At 44.7% G+C, this 26,304-nt stretch overlaps 1 protein-coding gene across 1 annotated transcript in view; it reads left to right on the plus strand.

The window, feature by feature from the left end:
• Positions 1–26,304, plus strand: part of LOC138975746 (stalled ribosome sensor GCN1-like) — a 61,484-nt gene that overhangs the window by 19,160 nt on the left and 16,020 nt on the right. Inside the window, exons 18-44 of the mRNA XM_070348494.1 lie at positions 3,102–3,226; positions 4,117–4,295; positions 4,964–5,057; positions 5,508–5,627; positions 6,635–6,827; positions 9,179–9,396; positions 10,505–10,609; positions 11,006–11,230; positions 12,030–12,157; positions 12,567–12,759; positions 13,207–13,443; positions 14,167–14,361; positions 15,058–15,304; positions 15,472–15,593; positions 15,962–16,076; positions 17,499–17,678; positions 18,838–19,058; positions 20,116–20,323; positions 20,835–21,031; positions 21,631–21,820; positions 22,038–22,108; positions 22,496–22,711; positions 23,486–23,650; positions 24,071–24,232; positions 24,716–24,808; positions 25,271–25,414; positions 25,837–26,115. Of these exons, the coding sequence (XP_070204595.1) occupies positions 3,102–3,226; positions 4,117–4,295; positions 4,964–5,057; positions 5,508–5,627; positions 6,635–6,827; positions 9,179–9,396; positions 10,505–10,609; positions 11,006–11,230; positions 12,030–12,157; positions 12,567–12,759; positions 13,207–13,443; positions 14,167–14,361; positions 15,058–15,304; positions 15,472–15,593; positions 15,962–16,076; positions 17,499–17,678; positions 18,838–19,058; positions 20,116–20,323; positions 20,835–21,031; positions 21,631–21,820; positions 22,038–22,108; positions 22,496–22,711; positions 23,486–23,650; positions 24,071–24,232; positions 24,716–24,808; positions 25,271–25,414; positions 25,837–26,115 (4,622 nt within the window). The remainder of the gene's footprint in view (positions 1–3,101; positions 3,227–4,116; positions 4,296–4,963; positions 5,058–5,507; positions 5,628–6,634; positions 6,828–9,178; positions 9,397–10,504; positions 10,610–11,005; positions 11,231–12,029; positions 12,158–12,566; positions 12,760–13,206; positions 13,444–14,166; positions 14,362–15,057; positions 15,305–15,471; positions 15,594–15,961; positions 16,077–17,498; positions 17,679–18,837; positions 19,059–20,115; positions 20,324–20,834; positions 21,032–21,630; positions 21,821–22,037; positions 22,109–22,495; positions 22,712–23,485; positions 23,651–24,070; positions 24,233–24,715; positions 24,809–25,270; positions 25,415–25,836; positions 26,116–26,304) is intronic.

Genomic DNA, 26,304 nt, shown 5'->3' on the forward strand with positions numbered 1-26,304 from the left:
TCTCTTCCTTGCTCGAGGGTTTTTCTTTGCGAATCCTCCTCTTTGCACGCGGACTCTTTAACAGAGAGAATCTCACAGCAAAAGGAAAAGCCCACGGCACGCCTCGGCTTTTCTTATCAGAGAAAAGCGCTAAGCTGGCCGTTCTCAGCTTTGGTTTTTATCTTCTTCTCGGTGTGGCACGTTGCCAAATACCCACCACTTTATCTCCTCTAGGCGATTTAGCGGTAGGGTTCAGTGGGCAAACAATAGCACGCTTTCTTGCATACTCTTGGCACTTGTCAACTGGAGTCTTAGCGTTCTTCTCTCTGCCTCTGTGTTTTCCCACAGCGGCTGGAGGGGCGATTAGAACTCTCACTTTATTGAGGGAGGCACTGGGGCCCTTCCTTTTGGGTCACTTATATAGATCGTGCCTATGTTTACTTCCACCTTTGGATATACAAAATAGATCGGAAGTGGCTACTTTTTATTTAATTCAGATCTTCAGGGCTCTGGTTTCGTTTTATAAGCAATCAAATGAAGAGCCGGAACATGTTAGTGTCTTTTCTTGACTGGTTCACAGACACAACCAATCTTTGGATTCTCACACCACTGCTCTTACAGGGCGTTCCCGTTGGTTCTCTCTCCACCAGCGAAGCAGTTCTGTCTCTTGTGGAATTCTTTCCCCTTGTCAGGGGAGAACAGGTGTTGATTCAATCGGACAACATCACAGTGGTCTTTTATCACGAGAAGCAGGGGGTGGCATCTCGCTCCCTATCACTGCCACAGCGAGCATGCGAGGTTTTGATGTGGCTTTTACCACCACGAATTCTTATTAGCAGTGAAGTACCTTCTGAGAGGCTCTATGGCTTGGCAGACTCTAGTCGGTCGGCCAGGAATGTCCACTTGGATCGGACTCTATCTCGCTATGCGCTTCTACTCCTTCTGGTGAATTTGGAGAAGCCGCTGATAGAAGTTTTGCCTCTCGGTACTATCACCTTCTGCTAAATGTTCGTCTCCCCGTTCCCGGATAATACTCTCGATTCTACTTTGAGCGGCCTGTTGGTCTCACATTATGGGCCCATTCAATCTTGTTTGCCAGTACTTTAGGCTGGCAAGAAGGCGCCGTTTTTTACACTCGAGCCACACGGGTGTCTACTGTACGGGAATCATCGAGACGCTCAGGGGCTTCTGCCTCATCTCTGGATTTGGTCTAGAGATTCCATAGGGGTTCAGCGTCTTCGTTTTTGTTTCACTTTGACTGGCTTGGAACAATTGGCGTACTTTTAAAGAACCCCACTTCTCTCCGTTCAATGCGGGTGGCGAACCACCTATCCTGGCTTTCCGAATTTTCTCCCACGTCTCTGAATTAAGACTTTATGCGATATCAGTTGCACTGACACAGCTAGGTCGCAAAACATTTTTTCACTTGGGTTCTTTTTAGCCAGCGTGATTAAGGGAACCTCCCTTTGGTTGGCTGAAAGCAAATCTCCAGTCCCGGCTTGGGATTTGCTCCTAGTTTCGGAGTTTTTGAGTTCGGATTGTTTAATCCTTGACAAATTAGCCTTGTTATTCTAAATACGGGAAGCCGTCATACTTACTCTAGTAGCTTCTGAGAGAAGTGCGAGTAAGTGCATTTTCTGTCTGGTTTTTGCTTTAGACATCTCTTTGGAGAAAGACTGATCTATAGCGCTTAGGTTTAATTCAAAATTTCTGACAAATAAGCAGAAACAGGGGTAACCAGATCCGATAATACAATTCTACCAATTTGCAATATTTTGGCTCTGCTAGAGCCATATTTAACAATTGTACATTTCGAGTTTAAATATATTTCTGACTCGCTTGACAAGTGGCCCCCTTCATCCCCTCCTTCCTCGTCCTGATATGGCTCTGTGTAGTCGGCTGGACGTTAAGCAACAAATAAACAAACAAACTGATCTGTTTAGATCACCAGAACAAAGGCTTTTGTTTATTTCCATCAACATTTCTAGAGGCAATGATTTAGTGAAGTCAACCTTAGCTAAATGGACTGCCACATTGATTAGGCAATGCCTACAGTGGTGGCAGGGAAAAGGGGGGGGGGCAGTCAGTCCTCCCTTTTCAGGCAGCACGGGCTCAAGAGGTCAGAGTGTAGGCCTCTTCTTTATCTGTTCTCAAGTCTGAGAGACTTACATAAGTCATGAATGCAGCTCATTGACCGTTCAAGGACATAGTCATGAGTTTTCTATCGGCGGGGTATTTTAAGTACCCGCTATTTTAATACACATCTACTAGACATCTTCTGCAGAAGATGTCTCTTTATGTTTTCCTGGGAACGTATCTGGTGCTCGGCAGAACATTAATTTCGGTTTGCCAGCTTTTGTAGCTACAGGCCAGATACTTGCAAGATGTTAACTGTGAGTTCATTTGCCCACCACCTAAATTAGCAATCTGCTATCTATGTGAGTTGCGTAAGAATATGTAATTTAATATAAAATTTCAAAAATAAATTTTGATTTAATTAATATACTTACCAACTCACATATTGGATTCCCTCCCGGCCTGCCCCGCAAATTTTTTTAAGGGGTTATATGTTTCAATACGGAATGGGTTTCACCGGTATACATCCTGCGCAGGCGCAGTACACCGGTAGTGTAAATAACCATCAGGGACCATGCCTTGTATGGCATACGGTTTTTGTTTCAGAGTTATTTTCCCACGTTGCCATGTAAGAGTGCTTCCATGTCTTATCACAAAACGAAGTTTTGCTTAGGGTTTCCCTAAAAATGAACAGATCACTTCAGTAGGAGTGAGTTTCCAACACGGCGGCGGTCGAGTCACGCGTGATAGGTCACGTGACGGTATGACCTCGACTCTTGTATAGCTTGGGTTATAGGTCAATGCCGTTCTTTTTTAGGGGGTTGCTTCCCCTTTGGGGTGAAGCGTAGTTCAGTGTCCTAGCACTTTAACTGAAGTTAATGCTATCTATGTGAGTTGGTAAGTATATTAATTAAATCAAAATTTATTTTTGAAATTTTATAGTTAAACACCATTGGCGTTTGAGTTTTATCTTGATGAAGAAGCATGCAAAGTAATCCTTTCATTGAGTGTAATAAGAACATTTCTCTTGACTGCGTTGTGTTCAGTGTACAGTGACCAGGACATGTGGGTGGAAATTCTACAGAGGCTCAACCTGGCTCCCAACACCTTTGTACAGAAACATGCAGACAAGTGCCTTGCCGTGGCCAAGACTGGTGACGTCCTGCCTTCTGTGAGTCGCTTTGTATTGCTGGCGTTTGTTATCTATCTATCAGGAAGAATCGGTTCGTAAAGAAAAAAAATGTGGTTGTAACTGAGTGGAATCTTGGTGATCCTTTGTCCTCTGCGTGGGATTTGGTATGGTAAGGCTACAAGAGAATCAGAATAGACAAATTCTGAAAATAACTGTCAGGTTTGTATCAGTTTTGAAAGAGTGAATGTCCTTGCTTTTTACTAGGACAAACATTGGAGGGGCCAATCACTAGCGAGGGGTGTATTGGAAACATTTGGACAGGAGCACGTGTGAAGCTATTTGTCAGAGGAAAAGCAGGGGTATTCACTCATTCACAGCCCATTCTAACCCGACAGAGTTATTTTTCAAAAATCTATTCCGATCTCATCCAGCTGTTTTGCGGGTTTGATTTTCAGGATTAGAATTGTGATGCTGAGGTTTGTGACATAAGACTACACCTTCATCCCCGGCAGGAAGGGAATGTTAGATGTTGATGCACAGTAGAGTTTTCCTTCTTTACTCTCAACGATTCTGTCGTTGACTTCAATAGTACACTGATACATGCCTTGTAAACCCCCTCAGAAGAGAAGACACCTCTCAACAAAGGTCACATTCTAAGCATAACCCCGAATTCACACTTCAAAGTTATGACCCATACTGAAAGAAGAGCAACTGTGTGAAGTTCACTCGGTGGGACTGTGAAACACACAGGTTATTGCCCACATTGTCTTTTTGTCATTTTAGATGCACTGAATCTTTATGCTGACCCAAATTTACCTATTGTGAAAGGTCACCTATAATGGCTGGTGCCAAGGGTGTTCTGTCAAGGCAGGTACCACTTTTTTTTTATCATTTCTCTTGAATGAACACACCCCTCTGTTTTTCCCCAGAACGTGACGCAAGCCATGACGACGGTGTGCCGGGTGTGTTCAGAGTGGGTGCTGCCCTCGCTGGTGAGCTACGTGTCCAGTCTGCTGAGCAACACGGGCCTGGAGCACATCACCAAGGAGGAGTACGGCATCTTCCTCACACCCGAAGGGGACCTCTACGACCGCACCATCATCGAGAAGTAAGCTCAAAACTTCACTTTGGACCATATGTTAACTTGTATTAACCCCCTTTACCACCCCCCCCCCCCCCCCCCTCCTCTTCGTCACGCCCGAGGGGGACCACTTCGACCGCAATTATCAAGAAGTAAGCTCAAAACGCAACTTCGGACTGTATGCAGACTTGAATGACACTTCCCAAAGGCAGAGTACGAATGCCTGAAGGGTGCATTGGACTGCATAAAGACTTGAATGAAACTTCCGAAAGGAAGAGGATGACTGCCTGAAGGGTGGGGAAAGGGTGTGTGTGTGTGTGACTGATATACATGTAAAAGTCCACTCTCGCACAAACACAGTTGCAGTCCATGAATACAGAAGAAAAAGGGTTGTGTGAGAATGGGGAAATTACTTGAGTTTGAAGGCAGGTTGTCACCTGGGGGCGGTAGGTTTGTGACACCAGGTTAGAGTTTTCTTTCAATGCCCATGGCGATCATTGAATTCTTTAAAAAGAGTTTTAAAAAGAAAGAATAATGTCAGCAATTTTGTTTGTGTGTTAGGCTCATTTGAATAATCGGTAAGTCATAACAATGAGAGTTTTTTTGTCTCTATGAACATGTGAGCATTTGCTTTTCTTGTTTAAGAGTATTTTAATTATATCTTGTTGGGCTAAACAGAATGTGTTTTGTTTCAGTGCCATGAAGACGGCTGGCGCTGAGCAGAACATGAAGAGGGAAAACAAGCTGTATTCCTACGCTGAGCAGATGGCAGAGCTCGAGCTCAGAAGGGTAAGGGAAAAATGGTGTGCGTTCTGTGGTAGGCACTGTGTGGGTGATGATTAATTGTTGGTGTAGGACCACCTCCTTAAAGCAAGTAAAAACTCATTTCAGTCACATCTGTATGCCTTTTTAAATCTGTATGAGAATGTCTATGAATGTATTGATTGAGAGTTTGTGTGTGAGTGCTTCTGCAATGTGCGTGAGTGTGTTTGTGTGTGTTTGACTTCTACACCTCAGGTTTTAGTAGCATTTTTGGAGTGAAATGTACATAGCATGGTACCTGCGAATGTGCGGCCCCTTGGATGAGAGGACACACAGTTCCATGAAAGGACACTTCTTTTGTCCCTCTGTCTATCATCTTTACTAAAATATACCTGTCATGACAGGCCACATGCAATGTGGAGACTTTTGGCTGTACCACTGTATTAGAGTATGTCTTAATATTTATTGTGTCAACAGGAGATGGAGAAGAAGAAGGGCAAGAAGGCGGAAGCCATGCCCAAACTGACCAAGAAACAAGAGGAACTGCTGGCCGCTCAGCGTCAGCGAGAGTCGGAAATCAGACACCGCCTCACTGAGGTAAGAGATTGTGAGAATATCAAGCATAGTGCTGTTCAGTGCTGGAACGAAATTTGGCGCGACGGGTTAAACAAATATTGACTTCAGCAAGAGTCTCAAATTAGACACTGCCTTGTTGCGGAAAAAGGCTGTAAGAACTTAAGGCACAGCATGATTCAGTGCTTGTAAGAAATTTGTCTATGAATACTTTTTGATTGTACAATAGACCTTTTTTTTTAATATGAGGCAGAGCATTATTCCGAGCATGCAAGAAATTGTGCTTGCACTGTTTGCTTCGGTCTTTGTGACACCTTTAAAAAAACTGAGAACTTGTTTGCCTAGAGCAAAACTCTGGTTAGCATTGCATTTAGCCAAGAATAACGTACTAAGGAAAACAAAACCAGCATATCATACATTGAATTTGAAGTAGAGAAAGAGTTTGGGAATGATGAGTATATGCACTGTAGAAACACTCACGGTTCATTTATTTCTGTAAAGCCTACAGCGGTTTTCAAGTGTGTTGCCTTGTGCTGAAATGCACTGCATGTGGAAGTGGACACAAATAGAAAAAAGATGTTCAAACAAAACATCAAGCACACATGTGTTGATTTGACATAGACACTGCGTTGTATAAGCTGTTGCAGTTGTACAACAAGCTGTGCTGCAGCTGTTCTCTACTGGAGAAATCGATATATGTGTTGTTTTGACACGAACACGCTGTGTTGTGTAAGCTGTTGCAGTTGTACAACAAGCTGTGCTGCGGCTGTTCCCTACTGGAGAAATGAATATAACATATGTTTTGACATGAACACGCTGTGATGTGTATGCTGTTGCAGTTGTACAACAAGCTGTGCTGCGACTGTTCTCTACTGGAGAAATCGTTATATGTGTTGTTTTGACACGAACACGCTGTGTTGTGTATGCTGTTGCTGTTGTATAGCAAGCTGTGCTGCAGCTGTTCTCTACTGGAGAAATGGATATAACATATGTTTTGACATGAACACGCTGTGTTGTGTATGCTGTTGCAGTTGTACAACAAGCTATGCTGCGGCTGTTCCCTACTGGAGGCAGCACTACAGGGCGACCCCTACACGTGTTGTTTTGACATGAACACCATGTGTTCTTTGCTGGTCCCTCTGCTGTCCTCCCCTCTGGCGGCCCCCCGTGTCAGCCAGGTCTTCCTCAAATTGGGAGAGGACGTCTTTGACGATCAAGGGCTGGGTGAGTTTGCTGCATCTTTTTATTAATCATTCTGTTGGCTGGTTCCTGCACTCCTTTTGCACACTCTGTCCACCTTTGACCTGGTCCAGACTATGGGATTACATTTTCACTTGGAACCTTAAAAATTGCAGACCTGGGAACCCATACGATTTTGCCGTATTTTGTACGCATGATTGTCGAGAATACGCTCAGTACTGTCAGTGGGAAAAAAATACGACGAGAAAAATTCCTAGACTACTTTTCTTCACAAGCCCATCCTGAAGCCGATCCAGTATTTTGGCACATGATTACGTCACTATATTAGCCGCCGTCGAAAAAAATATAACCGGATCGTGTCAATCAAAACAACCAGGCAAACGAAAGTACGGTATTTGGCGAAATCGGCTCCGAGAATAAACAAGTGAAACAAAGAAGAAAAGTGAAAAAGGTTGAAGAAAAATATCACACACACACACAATTTGTAACCAACACACACATGTAGTCCCGCCCGGAATAAGCTTTTTTGGGATGCTTTACGACTTTACGACATTTCGAGCAGACGAAAACACAACATGGCGGCTCTCGCTCCTCCAACTATCGCGAGACACAAAAAACCGAAATCTCGCGCGAGCGAGATCCTGATACATCCGGTGTTTCTCTGTACGCTTGTCACGACGACTTGTTGACAAAACGAAGATTCGCGAAAGAAAGAGAAAAGCGCCGAGTCTTGAGTAGAGAGCTAATAAAGTACCGGTAATCGCTAATCGAACGAAATGAAAATCCGCAGCGACTTCCATTAGGTGAATGCTATTCAAGTTTAGGTAACGTTTTAGCCGCATCTTTTTATAAGCCGCAATGCGATTTTTTTTTTAAGTCGCGGCTTGTAGTCCGTCAAATACGGTACAGTTTTTGTCAGTAAAAATTGAAAAAAGCATTTGTTTTAAATGTATAGATAAACTTAATTAACGGTGTGACGGACGCGCATGAGGCATGTTTTAATCATGGATGTGCAAATGCTGTGTGGAGTACGCTCATTTTTTTGAAAATACACCAAGTTTGTTTGAGAATACTCAAAGTGCAAAACAGGGGTTCCCAGGTCTGAAATTGGTAAATTGCCATACTTTTGGGACTAGAAGGCGCAACTTTTTTCCTCAATTTTGACCCCTGCGCCCTATTGACAGCTATCGCCTTGTGTATTGTAGGTGTCCTGTTGAGCAACTTGTCTAGTGTGTATTGTAGGTGTCCTGTTGAGCTACTTGTCTTGTGTGTATTGGAGGTGTCCTGTGGAGCTACTTGTCTTGTGTGTATGGTAGGTGTCCTGTGGAGCTACTTGTCTTGTGTGTATTGGAGGTGTCCTGTGGAGCTACTTGTCTTGTGTGTATTGGAGGTGTCCTGTGGAGCTACTTGTCTTGTGTGTATTGGAGGTGTCCTGTTGAGCTACTTGTCTTGTGTGTATTGGAGGTGTCCTGTGGAGCTACTTGTCTTGTGTGTATTGGAGGTGTCCTGTGGAGCTACTTGTCTTGTGTGTATTGGAGGTGTCCTGTGGAGCTACTTGTCTTGTGTGTATTGTAGGTGTCCTGTTGAGCTACTTGTCTTGTGTGTATTGTAGGTGTCCTGTTGAGCTACTTGTCTTGTGTGTATTGGAGGTGTCCTGTTGAGCTACTTGTCTTGTGTGTATTAGAGGTGTCCTGTTGAGCTACTTGTCTTGTGTGTATTGTAGGTGTCCTGTTGAGCTACTTGTCTTGTGTGTATTGGATGTGTCCTGTTGAGCTACTTGTCTTGTGTGTATTGGAGGTGTCCTGTAGAGCTACTTGTCTTGTGTGTATTGTAGGTGTCCTGTGGAGCTACTTGTCTTGTGTGTATTGGAGGTATCCAGGGCTGATGTGCACAAGCAAGTTGCCAACCGAGTGGGAGATTGGTTGAAACTGATGTTTGTTTGAGATTCTAACCAATCCTACGCCACAACTGGCTCCTGCCCATTTGGTAACTTTCTGGTGCACCTCAGCCCTGGTAAGCAACTTTTCCCGCATGTGTTGTAGGTGTACCTTTTTGCAACTTTACCTGTGTGTATTGTAGGTGTACCTTTCTGCAACTTTACCTGTGTGTATTGTAGGTGTACCTTTCTGCAACTTTACCTGTGTGTATTGTAGGTGTACCTTTCTGCAACTTTACCTGTGTGTATTGTAGGTGTACCTTTCTGCAACTTTACCTGTGTGTATTGTAGGTGTACCTGTCTGCAACTTTACCTGTGTGTATTGTAGGTGTACCTGTCTGCAACTTTACCTGTGTGTATTGTAGGTGTACCTGTCTGCAAGTTTACCTGTGTGTATTGTAGGTGTACCTGTCTGCAACTTTACCTGTGTTTATTGTAGGTGTCCTTGTGAGCAACGTAACCCTGCGCCTGTTGGAGCCTGCATGCAGCATGCCCCCCCAGTGGTCGGAGGAGCCGGTCGCTGTGCAAGCATCGCGTACCGTGCACAGCCTGCTGGAGCTGGTCGGGCCTGACTCCCAACAGCCATGCCTCTTCCCTGCCCCCTGCGTGGGATTCATGTATTACCTGCTGGCCTCTGTGCTCAAGAATGGGGGCAAGGTATGAGACTTTTTTCTTTTCTTTTTTCCATTACTTTATTATCCCATTATCAACAGAACAGCCTGGAGGAGGGTCTCTGCCTCCTCAGCCCTTATGTCCCCCTGACAACTGTCCCAGTCAGGGGACTGAAGAGGATGATGATGGTTATCCCATTGCTAGAAAATTCAGGTTGCTTCCTCCCAGTGGAAAGGTAGCAGCTAAAACAGTGCCACGCTACCCAGGATGTGTGCGTGTTTAGGTTTAATCAGCTACTTGCACTTCTGGCACAATGACCCACGTCTTTTTCGTGACACGGGCGTGGGGCATGGATACTGTCTCGGAGTCTGCACATAAAGTTAACCCCGTGTCTGTCTGGGCCTGGATTCAAACAAGGATCACAAGTTAAGTGCTCTACCAACTGAGCTACCAGGCTCTTTAGTGAAAATAAATGATTGGACAGTAAGTCAATCTGTAACTGTCTGATGAATAAAGATTTGTTATATTATGCCTGGTCATAGAGTTATGTTTTGTTGCAACGTGAGTTATACTAGACATTCTGTTTGACTGCCAAATGGTATGACTGTATTGGAGTTACAAGTCAGTTTCAAAGGCTAAGATTTGCATTCGTGTACATTGTACTGGTCTGTAGTGCGTAACATGCAAGCAGGCAAGAAAGCTCTTGCACAAAGCTACATGTTCTTGTGGAATTGTACCTGGCTTATTTACTTGAGCTTGGTATTGATCATTTTTGTTGAACTATCACCTCAATCTAAGTGGTTGAAGATGCTCAACTTTTCTGGCCAACGTGAATGACTGTTTTAAAGTAGGTGACCATAACAGAAAAAACACATTTCTTTATGGTAGGTCTTGCTCCCTCCTGCCAAATACTTGACATGATGTTGGCTAGGAAAGTAAAATATCTTCATTTTGGGCACGAAATATAAGGGTTGGCTTGAGTTTGTGTCCCTATTATTTCTCGTTTAATTATTGTATCATGTTTGGTTGAATAAAACCTTGTTTAAACCAAAAGAGGGCTTAATAAGGAGGAAATCTCGAAAGGGGAGTTCTACTGTAAGAAAAGATAGACATTTCTACGACCAAGCGTGAGTGTATTGGTGTGTGTGTGCAGGTGGTGAAGGGAGACGGGGCAGTGTGCATGGAGGCCCTTGACCTCATCGTTCTGCATGCCCAGATGAGGCGGCCCGTCGATCACAGTCCTGATTCAAGGTCATTGGTAAGTTCAGGGTCACTTTCTTGTCATCCAAACCAGCCTATTTGTTAGGGATAATTTGTTATTGTTAAAAAGATAACTAAATGTACTCACAAGAACCTTGCGTTATTACGATTGTTGTTGTTTTTGTTTTTTCGTGATTTTGTACCTCCACTATCCTCAGTGTTAACTTAACCCATTCGCAAAGCATATGTCCTGGAAACTTGCTTTAACGGGCAACAAACCGTTCAATAAACACCAACAGAAGAAGAAAAACAACAAACAATATTATATGTGTGTGTGTGGTATACATCGAGGGCGCACTGCAAGTTGTCATTTTAAGTAAATACAGATAATGCTTTGTATACACATATTTGCTGGCAGGGAAGAGGCTAACACTGAGTTGTGCCTGTGTTTCAGATGGACCCAGCGCTGTTGCCGCGTCAGAAGCTGGTGTCGCTGTGTCTGTCGGTCATCGGCACCATGCAGCTGGACCTACAGCACAAGGCGTCCACAGCACTGCTGGCCCTGGCCGAGTGCGCTAACGGGGAGGACGGCGCTGCCACGGCAACCACACCGGAGATTGTGGAATTGCTGCACGCCTTGGAGTCACCGTGTACGGCTGTGCGGGAAGCTGCACTGCAGGTAGGGATGAATGGTTGACAAAGGAACCCGTCCTTTTGAGACCTTCAGAAATGTGAGAAAGTCAGGTCAGAAAAAGACTGATGTTTTGAAATGAGAGTGACGGGTAAGACGTCGGCCTCCTATTCGGAAGGTCGTGAGTTCGAATCCCGGTCGCTGCCGCCAGGTGGGTTAAGAGTGGAGATTTTCCGATCTCCCAGGTCAACTTCTGTGCAGACCTGCTAGTGACTCAACCCCCTTCGTGTGTACACGCAAGCACAAGACCAAGTGCGCACGGAAAAGATCCTGTAATCCATGTCAGAGTTCGGTGGGTTATGGAAACACGAAAATACCCAGCATGCCTACCTAACGAAAGCGGAGTGAAGCTGACTATGCTCTCAGAGTATAGTTTGGGGAACCCAAATGGGCAAACGAGATCACACGTAACCAGAAAATTCTGGAACGCTGAAGAAGAAGAAGAAATGGGAGTAAATTTACGGAGGTTAAAAACGTCACCTCATAAAGATAATGGCAACTGCCATGACCAAAGAAACAAAACCAAAAATGGGGTTAAATTTACAAAATTAAAAATGATAAAAGATAGCACAGGAGAGGGATTGGTTGAATCTGCATATGTTACCATGTTGTTTTCAGTTCATAAAGTTGAGTTCAGAAGCAGGTAAGCTCTATAGAAAATCTGGATTTGGCTTGGTTGTTTCCTTGCTAAATGTGCGCCATTCACTGCATTAGTTTGACCTGTAGATTTGATTCTGCAAGTGCAAGTTTCATGTGTTGATGTACTGTTTTTGCCTTTATTTTCCAGTCATTACATGAGCTGACGGAGGTTCTGCCCGGTCTGGAGGAAGACTATGAGGTGGCCATGAAGATTGCCAAGCGTGTGTGGATAGCATGCAACGACAAGGAAGAATCCGTGAATAAGCTAGCACAGTCGTAAGTTGATTACTGCCGTGGTCATTGACATTGCAGTTTTTTTGGTTTTTTGGTTGTTGTTGAAAAAATGGTGTTGTTTCTGTTGTGGGTTTTTGGTCCCTTGTGTGTATTTTATTTGAGATTTGATTGCACATAAGCATGCTTTTGTACTTCTGTCTGTGTGTGTGAGCTAGAGAGAAGGACACAGACAAAAAAACAGTGCTAGAATTCTTTACAAAGAAATAAAAAGTTTTTTATTAAGTGAGACATCACTGTTAAACTTACAGCTAGGTAGTGAAAATAGGTCACCTTGCCATCCCTTAGTCTGTTTGTTATTAGTTCACGGTTGTAGTCATTGATTTTTAACGTCCCTACAACCGATATGGCAATCCTGAACCCTTTTCACGGCGTCGCTCATGGCCTGTTGCAGCTTGCGTGAAGACCTGGACATAGAGGACCCCCCAGAGCTGTTGCACGCAGCCGTGTTGGAGGACGTCGACCACGACGTGGACCTCATGAGGAAGGCTGCCGCTGCCGCTCTGGCCCAGGTGTTGGAGAAACATCAGACCTACATCCCTGTTGTCCTGGCCGAGCTCCTGGACCTTTATGAACAGCGACTCTATGTGAGTTGTATGTGTGTGTGTGTATCAACATCTGCTGCCGGTCTGGCCCAAGTATTGGTCAAAACAGAGACTTCACATGAGTGTGGTGTGTGTGTGCATTGACCTGATCAGAAAGTCTGCAATCACAGTTCTGGTGCAATTGTTGGAGAAACATTAGACCTACCTACCTTCTGTCCTAGCACAGCTACTTGACCTCTAGGTGCAGAGACTCTATGTGAGTGGGAGACGAGGTTGTGGCTGAAGTCGTGGGAAGAGAGAGAAAGTAGGAATGGAAGAGAGGCATAGAAAGGATGCCAAGGTGGTGTGATAGGGCAGTACTGTGGCAGCAGCCTTTCCCCAAAAAAGCAGCGTGAATTTCTACAATGGAGACCACCTGACAGACTGGATTACATCTCCCTACCACACTTTACATTACCTGTTTTCATTCTCATTTGTCTGCCGTTACAGTTACCTCCCCCCAAAGTGGATCCCCTGGGTCGCAAGATGGAGGAGCAGCCTCCGGACCAGTGGCCAGCTAGGTCAGGGGTCGCTCAGGCCTTGGCCCAGATCGCACCCTTGCTGCCGGAGGAGGAAATCGGGACGCTGTTCGCGTTCTTCGTGCCCAAGGCCCTGGGCGACCGGTCCGCGGAGGTTCGCTCCCACATGAGGGAGGCTGCACTCGCTGCTATTAACTCCCATGGAAAGGTGAGGTGGCCCTGTCTTTGTTATAACTTATGGCTGAGTTGAACTAAGCAGATATAAATTGTCTGATGATTCTGGCATTAATCAGACAAACTGACGACTTGCTACAAAGCGAATACCATCGACTAGCTTTAAAACTGAATAGATGTAAATTTTCGGGGTCTTTTTAATGCACTGCCTGGAAGACTCGGAACACAGCAAATGATAGGGACTTGGACTTATCGTTTTTACATTTTGTTATGTCTTGTTCAAGTGCTCTTTCGCAGACTCGCCACAACGCAAGTGACAGTAACTGACTGTTAAACTGTGTATATGTAAATATTCTTCTGTTTGGTGGACTAGCATTCACAACAAAATGAATGACAGTAACTGATCATTTAACTGTAAAATGTAACATTTCTAGTGTTTTGTCACAAAGAATAAAGTAAATGCTTGTGACAAACCATGCTTCTTATACACCTTCTGGTTTCACATTTGCAAAACTTTGCAAAGTAACAAAAAACAAACAAGTAAAGTATGTTATTTGAACGTTTAATAATGACAAAACAAAACGTTACAGCCACTGATCTTCGACCCTGCGGTCTTTTAAGTGGACAGATAGACCAACACTTATTATACAGAAAATAAACTTACTTGACAAATTGTCCAGAAGCTCGATCAGAAAACACAAGCGACACAATAAAATAATAATAAGCAAAGTAACAACGGATTTCTTGTTGATTGCAGGAGAACGTCAACCTGCTGTTGCCGGTGTTTGAGAATTTCCTGGCCACGGCTCCCAACACGGCCAGCAACGACACCGTGCGACAGAGCATCGTCATTCTTATGGGCAACCTGGCACGTCATCTTGACTCTGACAACCCCAAGGTCAAACCCATCGTGGCTCAGCTGGTGTCGGCCCTTTCTACGCCTTCTCAGGAGGTGGGTAGAGGCGCTTGGAGACAATGTAATTGTACATGTGCCTTACCCGAGCGAGCGCAGAAGAAGAAATTTGTACATGTAGCTTACTTATTGCCTAACCCCCAGGGGTTGGACTGGATCGTACCCAAAGAGTCTGACAGATTTCACTAGATATTTGTAGTTTCGCTGAGTTCTGGTAACCTGACAGTTAACCGAGACTACCAGACTAACTATCCACTTCCATCATGCACTGAAGGTGCTCGTCCTCTTTCTTCTTGGATACTTTAAGCAAACGGATAGCCCCAAGATAATTGCAGCACATAGTATACATTTTGGTAGGATCTGTACGTTACATTCGCATCTGTGCTTCTCACAGATTATTCTGTTATGGATTCGCCACATTCAAACCCTTCATGGTATAGCGGGTGTAAGCTGTTTCTACAGCTTCACAGGAGATAGGTAGAAGCAATAGACAGCTCCGCCAATAAAAAGCCTCATGTGTCTGTGTAAATAAAAAAGAAGATTCAATCCAAAACAAACAAACAAAATACCAACCTACCGACCCAATTTTTGGGGGGCTTTGTCATCGGAAACAAACATTTTACTTTTGTTGGGCTAAAAAGACCACAGCGGTTCATTTCGAGAAGTGATTACTTTTGCAAGAGGGTTAGAGCTTGAAGTTTTCCATGTTGACAACTGATGGTCTTCCTTCGACAGGTCCAAGAGTCTGTGGCCAACTGCTTACCTCCCTTAGTGCCGTCCATCAAGCAAGGGGCGCCGGAGTTGGTGTCTCGGCTGTTGGTCTTGCTGCTGGAGTCGGACAACTACGGGGAGAGACGAGGCGCGGCCTACGGTTTGGCGGGTCTCATCAAAGGCATGGGCATCCTGGCCCTGAAACAACAGCAGGTGATGGACACACTGACTAACGCCATCCAGGACAAGAAGAACCCCAGAAAAAGAGAAGGTGGGTGGATGGATTAAGATGGATGTGTGAGTGTGTGTGAGTGTGAGTGGGTTTCATCAAAGGCATGGGCATCCTGGCTCTGAAACAACAACAGGTGATGGACACGCTTGTATCCCTGATGATATCATAATCAACCAAAAAGATGATAAAGGTTTTTTGTTGCACAGGAGCGCTGCTGGCATTTGAGATGCTGTGCAACATGCTGGGGCGCCTGTTTGAGCCGTACATCGTGCACATCATTCAGCATCTCCTGCTGTGCTTCGGGGATGCGAACCAGTATGTCAGAGAGGTAGGTGGATACATACAGCTACACACACATCTGTGTATGTTTAAGCTGTGTTTAGTAGTTGTTGTGTACACTCAAACACAGGAAAGGCAGACATACATGTACACTTGCCCAAGATCGCACATGCACTTTCACTTTCACTTGTGAAGGGTCATACACATAAAACCCCACTGATACAAAACAAATTCACATGGGAGTTGCAGACGTTTGTGTATGCATGTAGGCAACATAAACTAACAGAGAGGCACACATATACATACCTGGGAATTTATAGAAGGGTGATGACTAGTTGAGCAATATGCAGAAAGAAATAGTATTGTCCCAAACAACCCTCGATGTAGCTGTTTTTTCAAGTGTCGTTTGTCTTGCAGGCTGCAGATGAGTGTGCGCGAGCAGTGATGCGTAACCTGAGTGCCCATGGCGTGAAACTGGTGCTGCCCTCTCTGCTGAGAGGACTGGAGGAGGACTCTTGGAGAACTAAAGCAGGTATGGACTCAGTGCATGTATGAGCTCCTTACATTTAAATTGCCAAGAAAATCGAAGGATACATTTAAAGAAAATCTTTACGGTTCATTGCCTATTTTTTTTTTTTTAAGTTTATCTGCCAACATTCGATAAGTTGCTTGGAGCCATGGGCAAAACAGTGGTCATCCTGCCTGCCTGCCATTGTGAACAAAATACGCAAACTGCTTTCTGACTCATAGTTTTAGAAATGCTGTCCGTTCTTGAATTTAATGAATATATTTCACTGTCGCTGTGTGGATCAGGTTCAGTGGAGTTGCTTAGAGCCATGGCGTTCTGTGCTCCCAAGCAGCTGTCTGCCTGCCTGCCTGGCATTGTGAAAAAAATCACAAACTACTTACCAACTAACATTTTTAGAAATGCTGTCTGTTCTTGAATTTAATTAGTATATTTGTCTGTCGCTGTGTGGATCAGGTTCAGTGGAGTTGCTTGGAGCCATGGCGTTCTGTGCGCCCAAGCAGCTGTCTGCCTGCCTGCCTGCCATTGTGAAACAAATCACTGACTCACATTTTTAGAAATGCTATTCATTCTTTGCTTGATTAACCCTTTGACCCTCAGCACTCAGAAGGAAATTTCCCCAAATCTGGGGTACTTCATTAGAAAAATCATATTAATTAATCTAGACCAATCAGATGTAAACAGGATAGTCCTTGTGTACATGTTCATCCATAGGTCCTAAATCAACACTTTCTGCGATCCTATCATGTCTAGCACATTCACCACGACCTCTGCTTTGAACACGACCACCACGACCACGAACACGACCACGACCACGCCCTCTCGGTACTGATGTACTTGTCGAAGATATTCTCCTCAGAATAGTCAGAATCAGACTCACCGTTGTCAGGTTGTTCAACATAAACATTGCCTTCTTCGTCGGAACTGTTTTCCTCATCGCTGACATCTCCATTACCACATCAAATATAAAGCGATGAACGTCTTCCACATCATACCTACGCACAAACCTCGACGCCATCTTGGATCACATGAAAAAATCCCGGAGAAAAACCTCAAAATACACACTTTAAAATCGCTTTTCAATAACACATGGAGGCAGCCATTTGTAGTAAACTCACGTGACTGACCATGTGATAAAAGTCATGTGGTTTGATCATGTGACTAGCGTGAGGGCTGTATTTAGAACAGTGACCTCACAGCCGCGCGTAGATGCGCGGCTGCTAGCGAAAGGCTTAATATATATATCTCTGTCACTGTGTGGATCAGGTTCTGTAGAGTTGCTAGGAGCCATGGCGTTCTGTGCACCCAAACAGTTGTCTGCCTGCCTGCCTGCCTGCCATTGTGAAAAAAATCACTAACTCACATTTGTAGAAATGCTGTTTAGTCTTGAATTTAATTAGTATATTTATCTGTGGCTGTGTGGATCAGGTTCAGTGGAGTTGCTGGGAGCCATGGCGTTCTGTGCGCCCAAGCAGCTGTCTGCCTGCCTGCCCAGCATTGTGCCAAAGCTGACGGAGGTGCTGACGGACTCGCACGCCAAGGTGCAGAACGCCGGCTCGCAGGCCCTGCAGCAGATCGGCTCTGTCATCAGGAACCCAGAAATCCAGGGTGGGTTGATTTGTTGACTTTTTGTCTGCAGCGGTTTAAAGGCTTAGTGCTGTGGAACCTCTTTGATAAGACCATCCATTATGAAACGACCTCTATTATGGGATCCACATTTCTCAGATGTTTTGTCACTAAATTAACCTCTTCTTCTTGTTGTTCACCTGTACACTCTAAATTTACCTCCATTTTAAGACTCACTCTACTATTAAGACCCGAGTTTCTCAGACGTTTTCTTCATACTGACGCTAAATTGACCTCCATTATAAGACTCGCTCTACTATTAAGACCCGAATTTCTCAGACGTTTTCTTCATAGTCTCACTAAATTGACCTCCATTATAAGACTCACTCTACTATTAAGACCCGAATTTCTCAGACGTTTTCTTCATAGTCTCACTAAATTGACCTCCATTATAAGACTCACTCTACTATTAAGACCCGAGTTTCTCAGACGTTTTCTTCATAGTCTCACTAAATTGACCTCCATTATAAGACACCCTTTCTTCTAGGACTTTCATTTCTCTCAGGTCTACCAAGTAGGAAGAAAGGCATAGGACTGTAAGTATAAAGTAGAAGTTGAGATGAAGGGGATATAAAAATGAGAAGGTAGGGATGACGGGCGCTGTGGCGGGGTGGTAAGACGTCGGCCTCTTAATCGGAAGGTTGAGGGTTCGAATCCCGGCCGCGGCCGCCTGGTGGGTTAAGTGTGGAGATTTTTCCGATCTCCCAGGTCAACTTATGTGCAGACCTGCTAGTGGCTTATCCCCCTTCGTGTGTACACGCAAGCACAAGACCAAGTGCGCACGGAAAAGATCCTGTAATCCATGTCAGAGTTCGGTGGGTTATAGAAACACGAAAATACCCAGCATGCTTCCTCCGAAAGAGGCGTATGGCTGCCTAAATGGCGGGGTAAAAACGGTCATACACGTAAAATTCCACTCGTGCAAAAACACGAGTGTACGTGGGAGTTTCAGCCCACGAACGCAGAAGAAGAAGAAAAGAAGAAGGTAGGGATGGAGAATGAAAACACAAGTATACCAAAAGGACTACAATTTAGGGTTAGTGTTGAACAAAGGCCATAACCTGGAGGTAAAACAAGGACAGTTTGAAACAAATTCTGTGTCACAAAACATCAACTAACTGTTGTGTTTTATCCGTTACAGCGATCGTTCCCATCTTGCTGGAAGCGCTGCAAGAACCGACGAAACGCACGACGGTGTGCTTGCAGAAACTGTTGGCCACCAAGTTTGTACATTTCGTGGACGCCCCGTCCCTGGCCCTCATTATGCCCGTCATCCAACGAGCCTTCCAGGACCGCGTGACCGAAACACGCAAAATGGCTGCCCAGATTATGGGCAACATGTACTCCCTCACCGATCAGAAGGTATGGAAATTCTTCATACATAGGACATCTTGTTTTGTTGTTTTTCATCTCCAGTTTCCTCTTTCTCCAATCTGCACACAAACCAATGGCTTCACAATTAATTTGTCAGTCAATCTGTAAGATGCAAAAGATAAGACACTGTATACAGGTTTTGTCAGTTCTCTGTGACATGTGGAAAAAACTTCCGGAAATGGCCTTCAAATCTCCTTGAACTTGTTCTTACCCCTTTCGCTGTCTGTAGGACGTCAGCTGATGTCCTGGGTAACTTGCTTTAACAGGCAACCAACCGCAGACCTGTTTACCCTTACGATTTTGGCGTAATTTATTACGATTTTCTGCAAAAAATACGCCATTCCGCTATCCGTGTCAAGACTACAATTTTCATAAATAAAAACAATGTAAAAAAAAAAAAAATCAATTCACATGTTTGGCGTTGTTTTTTTTCAATGGCAAAATGGGGTGAAAAAGCACAGGACTGACCAGAGATCATGTCTGTCTGATGAGATGCTGGAGAGCCTTATTCTAGAGGTGAAGTCTCGCCCTCACTCATTCGGCAAGCGCAAGTACAGTAGAGAAGCGCTTGACACACTGAAAAAGGCCTACTACGAGCAAAAGAAAAAGAATCAGTGATGCATGTGCTTTTGATGTGATCTTCTTTGAAATTATGATGACTACAAAAACTGACTGATGTGTTTTGTTTGTGAATGATGGATATATGTGCATGATTGCGTTTCGCAGACACAGTTGTCATGTGCGTTGTAATTGGCGACGAATGCTGGATGATTACTATTTTTGTGCCAGGATTACTATTTTTGGGGCTGAGCATTACTCCAAAACACTTATGGGGGTAAACAGGTCTGCAACCGTTCAATAAACAAAAACAGAAGAAGCAGATAAACAACAAACAATGTGTGTTTGGTGTGGCATCAAGGGCAAACTGTAAGTTGTTAATTCAGGTAAATATTGCTTTGTATGCAAATATTTTCTTGTAGTGAACGAGTTTATTTTGTTGAAGGAAACATGTAACTGGGATTATTTTCCCCCTTCTTTTCCCCAGGACCTGTCACCCTACCTGCCCTCGGTGATCCCGGGCCTGAAGCAGTGTCTGCTGGACCCGGTGCCCGAGGTACGCAGCGTGTCTGCACGCGCCCTGGGTGCCATGGTCAAGGGCATGGGGGAGGGCACCTTCGACGACCTCCTGCCCTGGCTCATGGAGAAACTTGTGTCAGAGAACAGCTCTGTCGACCGCTCCGGAGCCGCTCAAGGTGAGAAGGAGAGAGTTTGTGAGATGCTTCAATAAGTAAAAAGGGGGAGGGATGGTGGATACTCTGTGGAACTTACGGTAAAAAGAGCCACGCAGGAAAGAGTTTGCTTTGATACGAAAAAAGGGGGAGTGATGAAGTTATGGGTTGATGCTCGATGGAAGTTAATTATAGTAAAAAGAGCTGCTCAAGGTTAGACGGCAAGAGTTCACTGGATACCAGGAGATCCTTTTAGATAAGCAGGCAGCTGAACTTGGTCACTGTTCTGTCTTGCCTTCTGTTTGTGGTTAACACAGGAAGGAATGTACAGAGGAACCCCTCTATTAAGACCTAGAAAATCCCCCCCCCCTCCCCCCAAAAAATCAGGTCTTAAAAGGGAGGGAGTCTTAAAATGGAAATACATTCACAGAGGTTGTGAACAGAGAATCTGAAAAAGTAAGGTCATTCAAAAGAAGTAAGTCTTAAACTCGGGGGTCTCAAAATGGGGGTTACAATGTGAAATCTGTGCGTGTAGGTCTGAGCGAGGTGATTGGGGGTATGGGACCGGAGAAGCTGCAAAAGCTGATGGCAGACATCATCTCCACGGCCGAGCGACCCGACATCATGCCCAACGTGCGCGACGGGTACATCATGACCTACATCTACCTGCCCTCTGTCTTTGGCAAGGACTTTGCCCAGTACGTGGGGCCCATCCTGCCCTCCATTCTGCAGGTGAGACACCTATCTATTTCTGCCTTCAACATTCTAACAATTCAAAAAGAATTCTGAACACACACACAAACACACACACACACACACACACACACACACACACACACACACACACACACACACACACACACACACACACACACAAAACAAACAAAAAGCGTTGTGGAAGGCAGGTGGAGCAGGAATAATGTGTCCAAGTAGACGGCTACTGTTATCATATGTAAAAGCCAGGACAAAAGGCCTGGGGAGATCTTTGGTAGTGTACATGATAGCTTACATGAGAGAAAGATTAATGCTGTTAACACAGTCAATGACTTGAAGCAGAGAGACGGGCGGAGAACTGACAATTCACGAGCCAATCACTAGCGAGGGGTGTGTCGGAAACGTGGACAAGGAGCACGTTTGGATTTATTTGCCCTACTAAAAGCAAGGGTATTCACTAACATCGTGTATTCCATCCATTGACAAATATTGAAGCAACATTTTGACACTCTGCATGCACCCATGGACTTTCTTCAAAAAGTTTGTTTGTTAAGTGGCTCGTATAATCACTGCACGAGGGCATTAAATTTTACACAGTAGCTCTTTTCTTCTCCCAGGCACTGGCAGACGAAAGCGAGTTTGTGCGTGACACAGCGCTGCGTGCTGGTCAGAGGATCATCTCTCAGTATGCCGACACCGCCATTGAGCTTCTGCTGCCCGAGCTGGAGCGCGGCCTGTTTGACGACAACTGGAGAATCCGATACTCCTCCGTTCAGCTGCTGGGTGATTTGCTCTACAAGGTTTCTGGTCAGTACAAAGTTTGTTTTACAGAATTTGTCATCATGTCTTGTGTTGAGATGTATAACTGTGGAAGAGTTGCATTGCAGGAAGCCGAAGCAAGCTAGCAAGGCTGCAGTGAAAGTTGTGCAGGCTGTGCATGTATCTGTATTGTATATCTATTAACACAGTTAATGAATTGAATCAGACAGTTTACAGAAATAACTTTGAGGCGTGTTTGTTTCAGGGGTCACTGGAAAGATGACCACAGAGACTGCTGATGAGGATGACAACTTTGGCACAGAGAATTCTCAAAAGGTAGATACCCTGACTTCTTTTTGTGGACATTTTTGTCGCTTGTTTATTACTGAGGGCTGGATGTAAATTAAAAGTGTTCACTGCCTGCTAAACTCCCTTATTGATCAGGAATCTAATTCTCTCTCCTCCCCCCCCCCCCTCCCTCTCTCTCTCTCTCTCTCTCTCTCTCTCTCTCTCTCTCTCTCTCTCTCTCTCTCTCTCTCTCTCTCTCTCTCAAATTTTTTCTCCCTTCCCCACTACTCTCTCAACCGTTGCATTGATTGTTTTGTCCATTAGTAATAATATCCAAGTTCTGCCCCCCCCATCCCCCATCCCATTTCATTCCCCCCTCGCACCAGCCCTAACTCTACTTACAGGCATTTCAGTGATTGTTTTGTCTTTCTTCAGGCCATCATGTCGGCCTTGGGCGGTAATCGTCACAACCGCGTGTTGTCGGGTCTGTACATGGGTCGTTCCGACACGGCGCTGATGGTGCGTCAGTCTGCGCTACACGTGTGGAAGATCATCGTCCACAACACGCCCAGGACACTGCGCGAGATCCTGCCCACCCTCTTCTCTCTGCTGCTGGGCTGTCTGGCCAGCACCAGTCACGACAAACGCACCGTGAGTATTGTGCGAGTACAGTGGAACCCTCCTTTTACAACCTTATAAGAAAAGCGGGACTTAAAAGGGAGGAAGTATTAAAATGGGGGTAAATTAACAGAGGCTGTTAACAAAACATGTGAGAAAGGCGGGTCTTAAAAGGGAGGGAGTCTTAAAATGGGGGTAAATTAACAGAGGCTGTTAACAAAACATGTGAGAAAAGCGGGTCTTAAAAAGGGAGAAGTCTGAAATTGGGGGGTCTTAAAAGGGGGGTTCCACTGTATTTATTTTCAGAGAATACCAGGAGAATTTCTGTCATTAGACTGGGCCGAGGTGCACAAAGCAAAACTGGGTTCCACCCAAGTGGGTGAGAACCAGCCGTGGGGTCTGGTTGGTTGAAATCACAACAAATCTCAATGTTAACCAATTGGATGCGGAGGGTGCATACTACCCAGTTAGGTGGGACCCACTTTCACTTCGTGCATCTCAACCCTGGTGCAGTTGAATATCAAAAAAGAGAAGTCGGGGAAAACTTGTCAGCACGTAAGATATATGTGTCTTTGGAATGCCAATAGGTCTGTGACAACAGAATGTAACCTGTATTTTATTGCGGGAGACTGTTTTGACCATTGTCTGAATGTGTCAGTGAATGCAGGTGTTTTGTTTAAAGTTAGAGCAGCGAGGCGAGTCTCTCTCTTCAACACTTCCAAATCTGCTACTGCCATTAGAAGCCAAGCATTATAATGAATTTAAACTCTTATTTATTTATTTATTTATTTATTTATTTATTTACAGGTGGCAGCAAGAACGCTGGGCGACTTGGTGCGGAAGCTTGGAGAACGAGTGTTGCCGGAGATCATCCCCATCCTGGAGAAAGGACTGGACTCCGACGAGGCTGACCAGCGACAAGGCGTCTGTATCGGACTGTCCGAGATCATGGGGTCCACCAGTCGAGAGCATGTAAGTGGTGTAGACTATCATACTTTCGGTATTATAAGGCGCACATTTTTTCCTCAACTTTGACTTTATTGTCTGTTTGACTGGTAGCACCTTATGTGTATTACTAAAGAAGAGTACACATGTACCCACATCAATTCAATACAACTTTATTATCTGAATGTGAGACAACCAGAAGAAAAATGTCTGTTTGTCTCACATTCACATAATAAAGTTGTAATGAATTGAATTGAATTGAATTTAAACTCACTAAAAGTAACACTAAAAAAAATTTCTTCCTTTCTTTGTTTTCTTTCTTTCTTTCTTTCTGCCTGCCCTCTTTGTGTGACTATCTTTTGCTTTGCTTTGTCAAGTTTTCAAATGACAGCAAAATAATTTCTTTTGTCTCCTTTTTAATTGTTGTGCATTTTCTCTCTCCGTCAGGTAAGCGTGTTTGCAGACAGCTTGATTCCAACGGTGCGCCGCGCACTGTGCGATCCCTTGCCGGAGGTGCGACAGGCAGCTGCCAACACGTTCGATCATCTGCACACCAACATCGGCCAACGAGCGCTGGATGAAATTCTGCCCTACCTCCTGCAACAGTTGGTACGTTACCTGTTGGGAAACAAACTTGCGTCAGTCTGGGTTAGTCGTACAGGTTGTAGAGACGATAAAAAACACTCATCAAGCAATCTACCTGTTATTGTTTTGTAGAATTTCTTTGGTATTTAGGAAAGAGTTACTGTTTAAATTCCACGTACTGTACCATATTTTACTTATTGCTAAACTCCCAAGGGTTAGCTGGAGATCACCCAAAGATGTTCAAAAGGTTTTGCTAAATTTGGGTTATTTTGCCGTTGTTGTGGTATAGATACCTTGCCAAGACTACAAATCTCAATCAAAGATTGCGACAAACTTCTGCATTACCTTCTACAACAGTATGTTCGTTAGCTGTGAATTGTTTCGTAGAATCTTTTAATCGGGAAACACAGAAGTACTTGACCATAGTCTGAAAATGAGTCTTCAGACTTATTGACTGACACATATTACCAACACCAAGTGTCATTGCCTGTGCCTTTGTGTCCACAGAACGACCCCAGTATGGCGGAGCAAGCGCTGGATGGATTGCAGCAAGTCATGTCTGTTAAGAGTCGTATTGTGCTACCATACCTCATACCACAGGTAACACACTCTGCTTTTTGTCATGGCGTTTATGTTTATGTGTCTTTTTACAGCAATGTCCAGATTTAGCCCCATGTGAGCTTTTCAATATGTGAACACTTTGAAACCTTTTTACACCTTGAAAACAAAAAAAGGCTTGTGGAAAATTTGAAAGATATGTAGATATTTGGCATTTACTTGCATGTAGATGCTCCAAACTGTGTCAAAAATCACTCGCATGCATTTATTTTCTGTGGGGTTTGACTCCTGGGCCTCAAAAGGAGCATTGCCTGGGACCTAACAGCCCCCTGGACCACCAGCCTTTTTGTCCTGATTTTCTATTTTCTCAACGTTCATCCCTGTATCAATGGTTATTGTCTGCACGTGATAAGTGTGTGCGTGTATTACAGCCCAATAAAATTGCAAGCTTTACACCAACGTTTATCCCTATATCAATGGTTATTGTGTGTGTGTGTATTCCAGCTTACAGCTCCCCCGGTGAACACAAAAGCTTTATCGCTGCTGACATCGGTGGCGGGCGACGCTCTGACCAGACACCTCAGCAAGATCCTTCCTGCCTTGCTGTCCTCCCTCAGCTCCAAGCGAGCCACGCCCGAGGAAGAACAGGTCAGTAAATCAGTCTCTGGAAGATTTCCTCGCTGTCAAGCAGTTAACAATATAGTTGGGTTTGAGCAGATTTCAGTCTACTTGAGAAAGTCAGTGCAGTCGCTGTTACTGCAATACAAGTGTGGATGTGGACACACTTGTTGAATATACAGTCCTTCCTGTGTAAAGGTTCATGCAATCCGCCATGTGTCTTTTTGTGTGGGATAGAAGCATCTTTCCACTTGGACAGTAGGGGATGTTTGTTTTTGTTCATGGGCTGAAACTCCCTAGACTTTTACGTGTATGACCGTTTTTACCCCGCCATTTAGGCAGCCATACGTTGCTTTCGGGGTAGACAGTAGGTGATGATCTTGTTTATGCGTACAAGAACAATTGCATTATTCACACAGTCACTCATCTTTCCATCACCAATCTCTCCTCAGGAGCTGGATTACTGCAAGAAGGTGGTGCTGTCGGTCGGGGACGACATCGGGGTTCGAACCATCATGGACGACCTTCTGGCGGTGATCAACGCGGCCACGGCAAACACGGCCCCTCAGAGCTGGGCGGCGGTGACCATGCTGCAAGCCTTCTGCAGCAACACCACGGCCAGCTTCACGGAGTACATCCCCCAGCTGTACCGCGGCCTGATCCAGCTCTTCACACACACCGACCCCCAGCTCCTCCTCGCCGCATGGACCTGTCTCGATTCCATCACAAAGGTGGGTGAACTGTTTTGGCAGTACAGGGTTCATTCAGCCTTGGAGATACAGACTGGGTCAAATACAGTCATACCTGTCTCCAGTGGAACCCCCCTATTAAGACCCCCCCCCCCCCCCCCTGTTTTAAAATCTTCCTTTTTAAGATTTTCTGTTCATACATAACCTCTGTAAATTTACCCCCATTTAAAG

This window comes from Littorina saxatilis, linkage group LG9, assembly GCF_037325665.1.
Source record: "Littorina saxatilis isolate snail1 linkage group LG9, US_GU_Lsax_2.0, whole genome shotgun sequence".
Lineage (NCBI taxonomy): Eukaryota > Metazoa > Mollusca > Gastropoda > Littorinimorpha > Littorinidae > Littorina > Littorina saxatilis.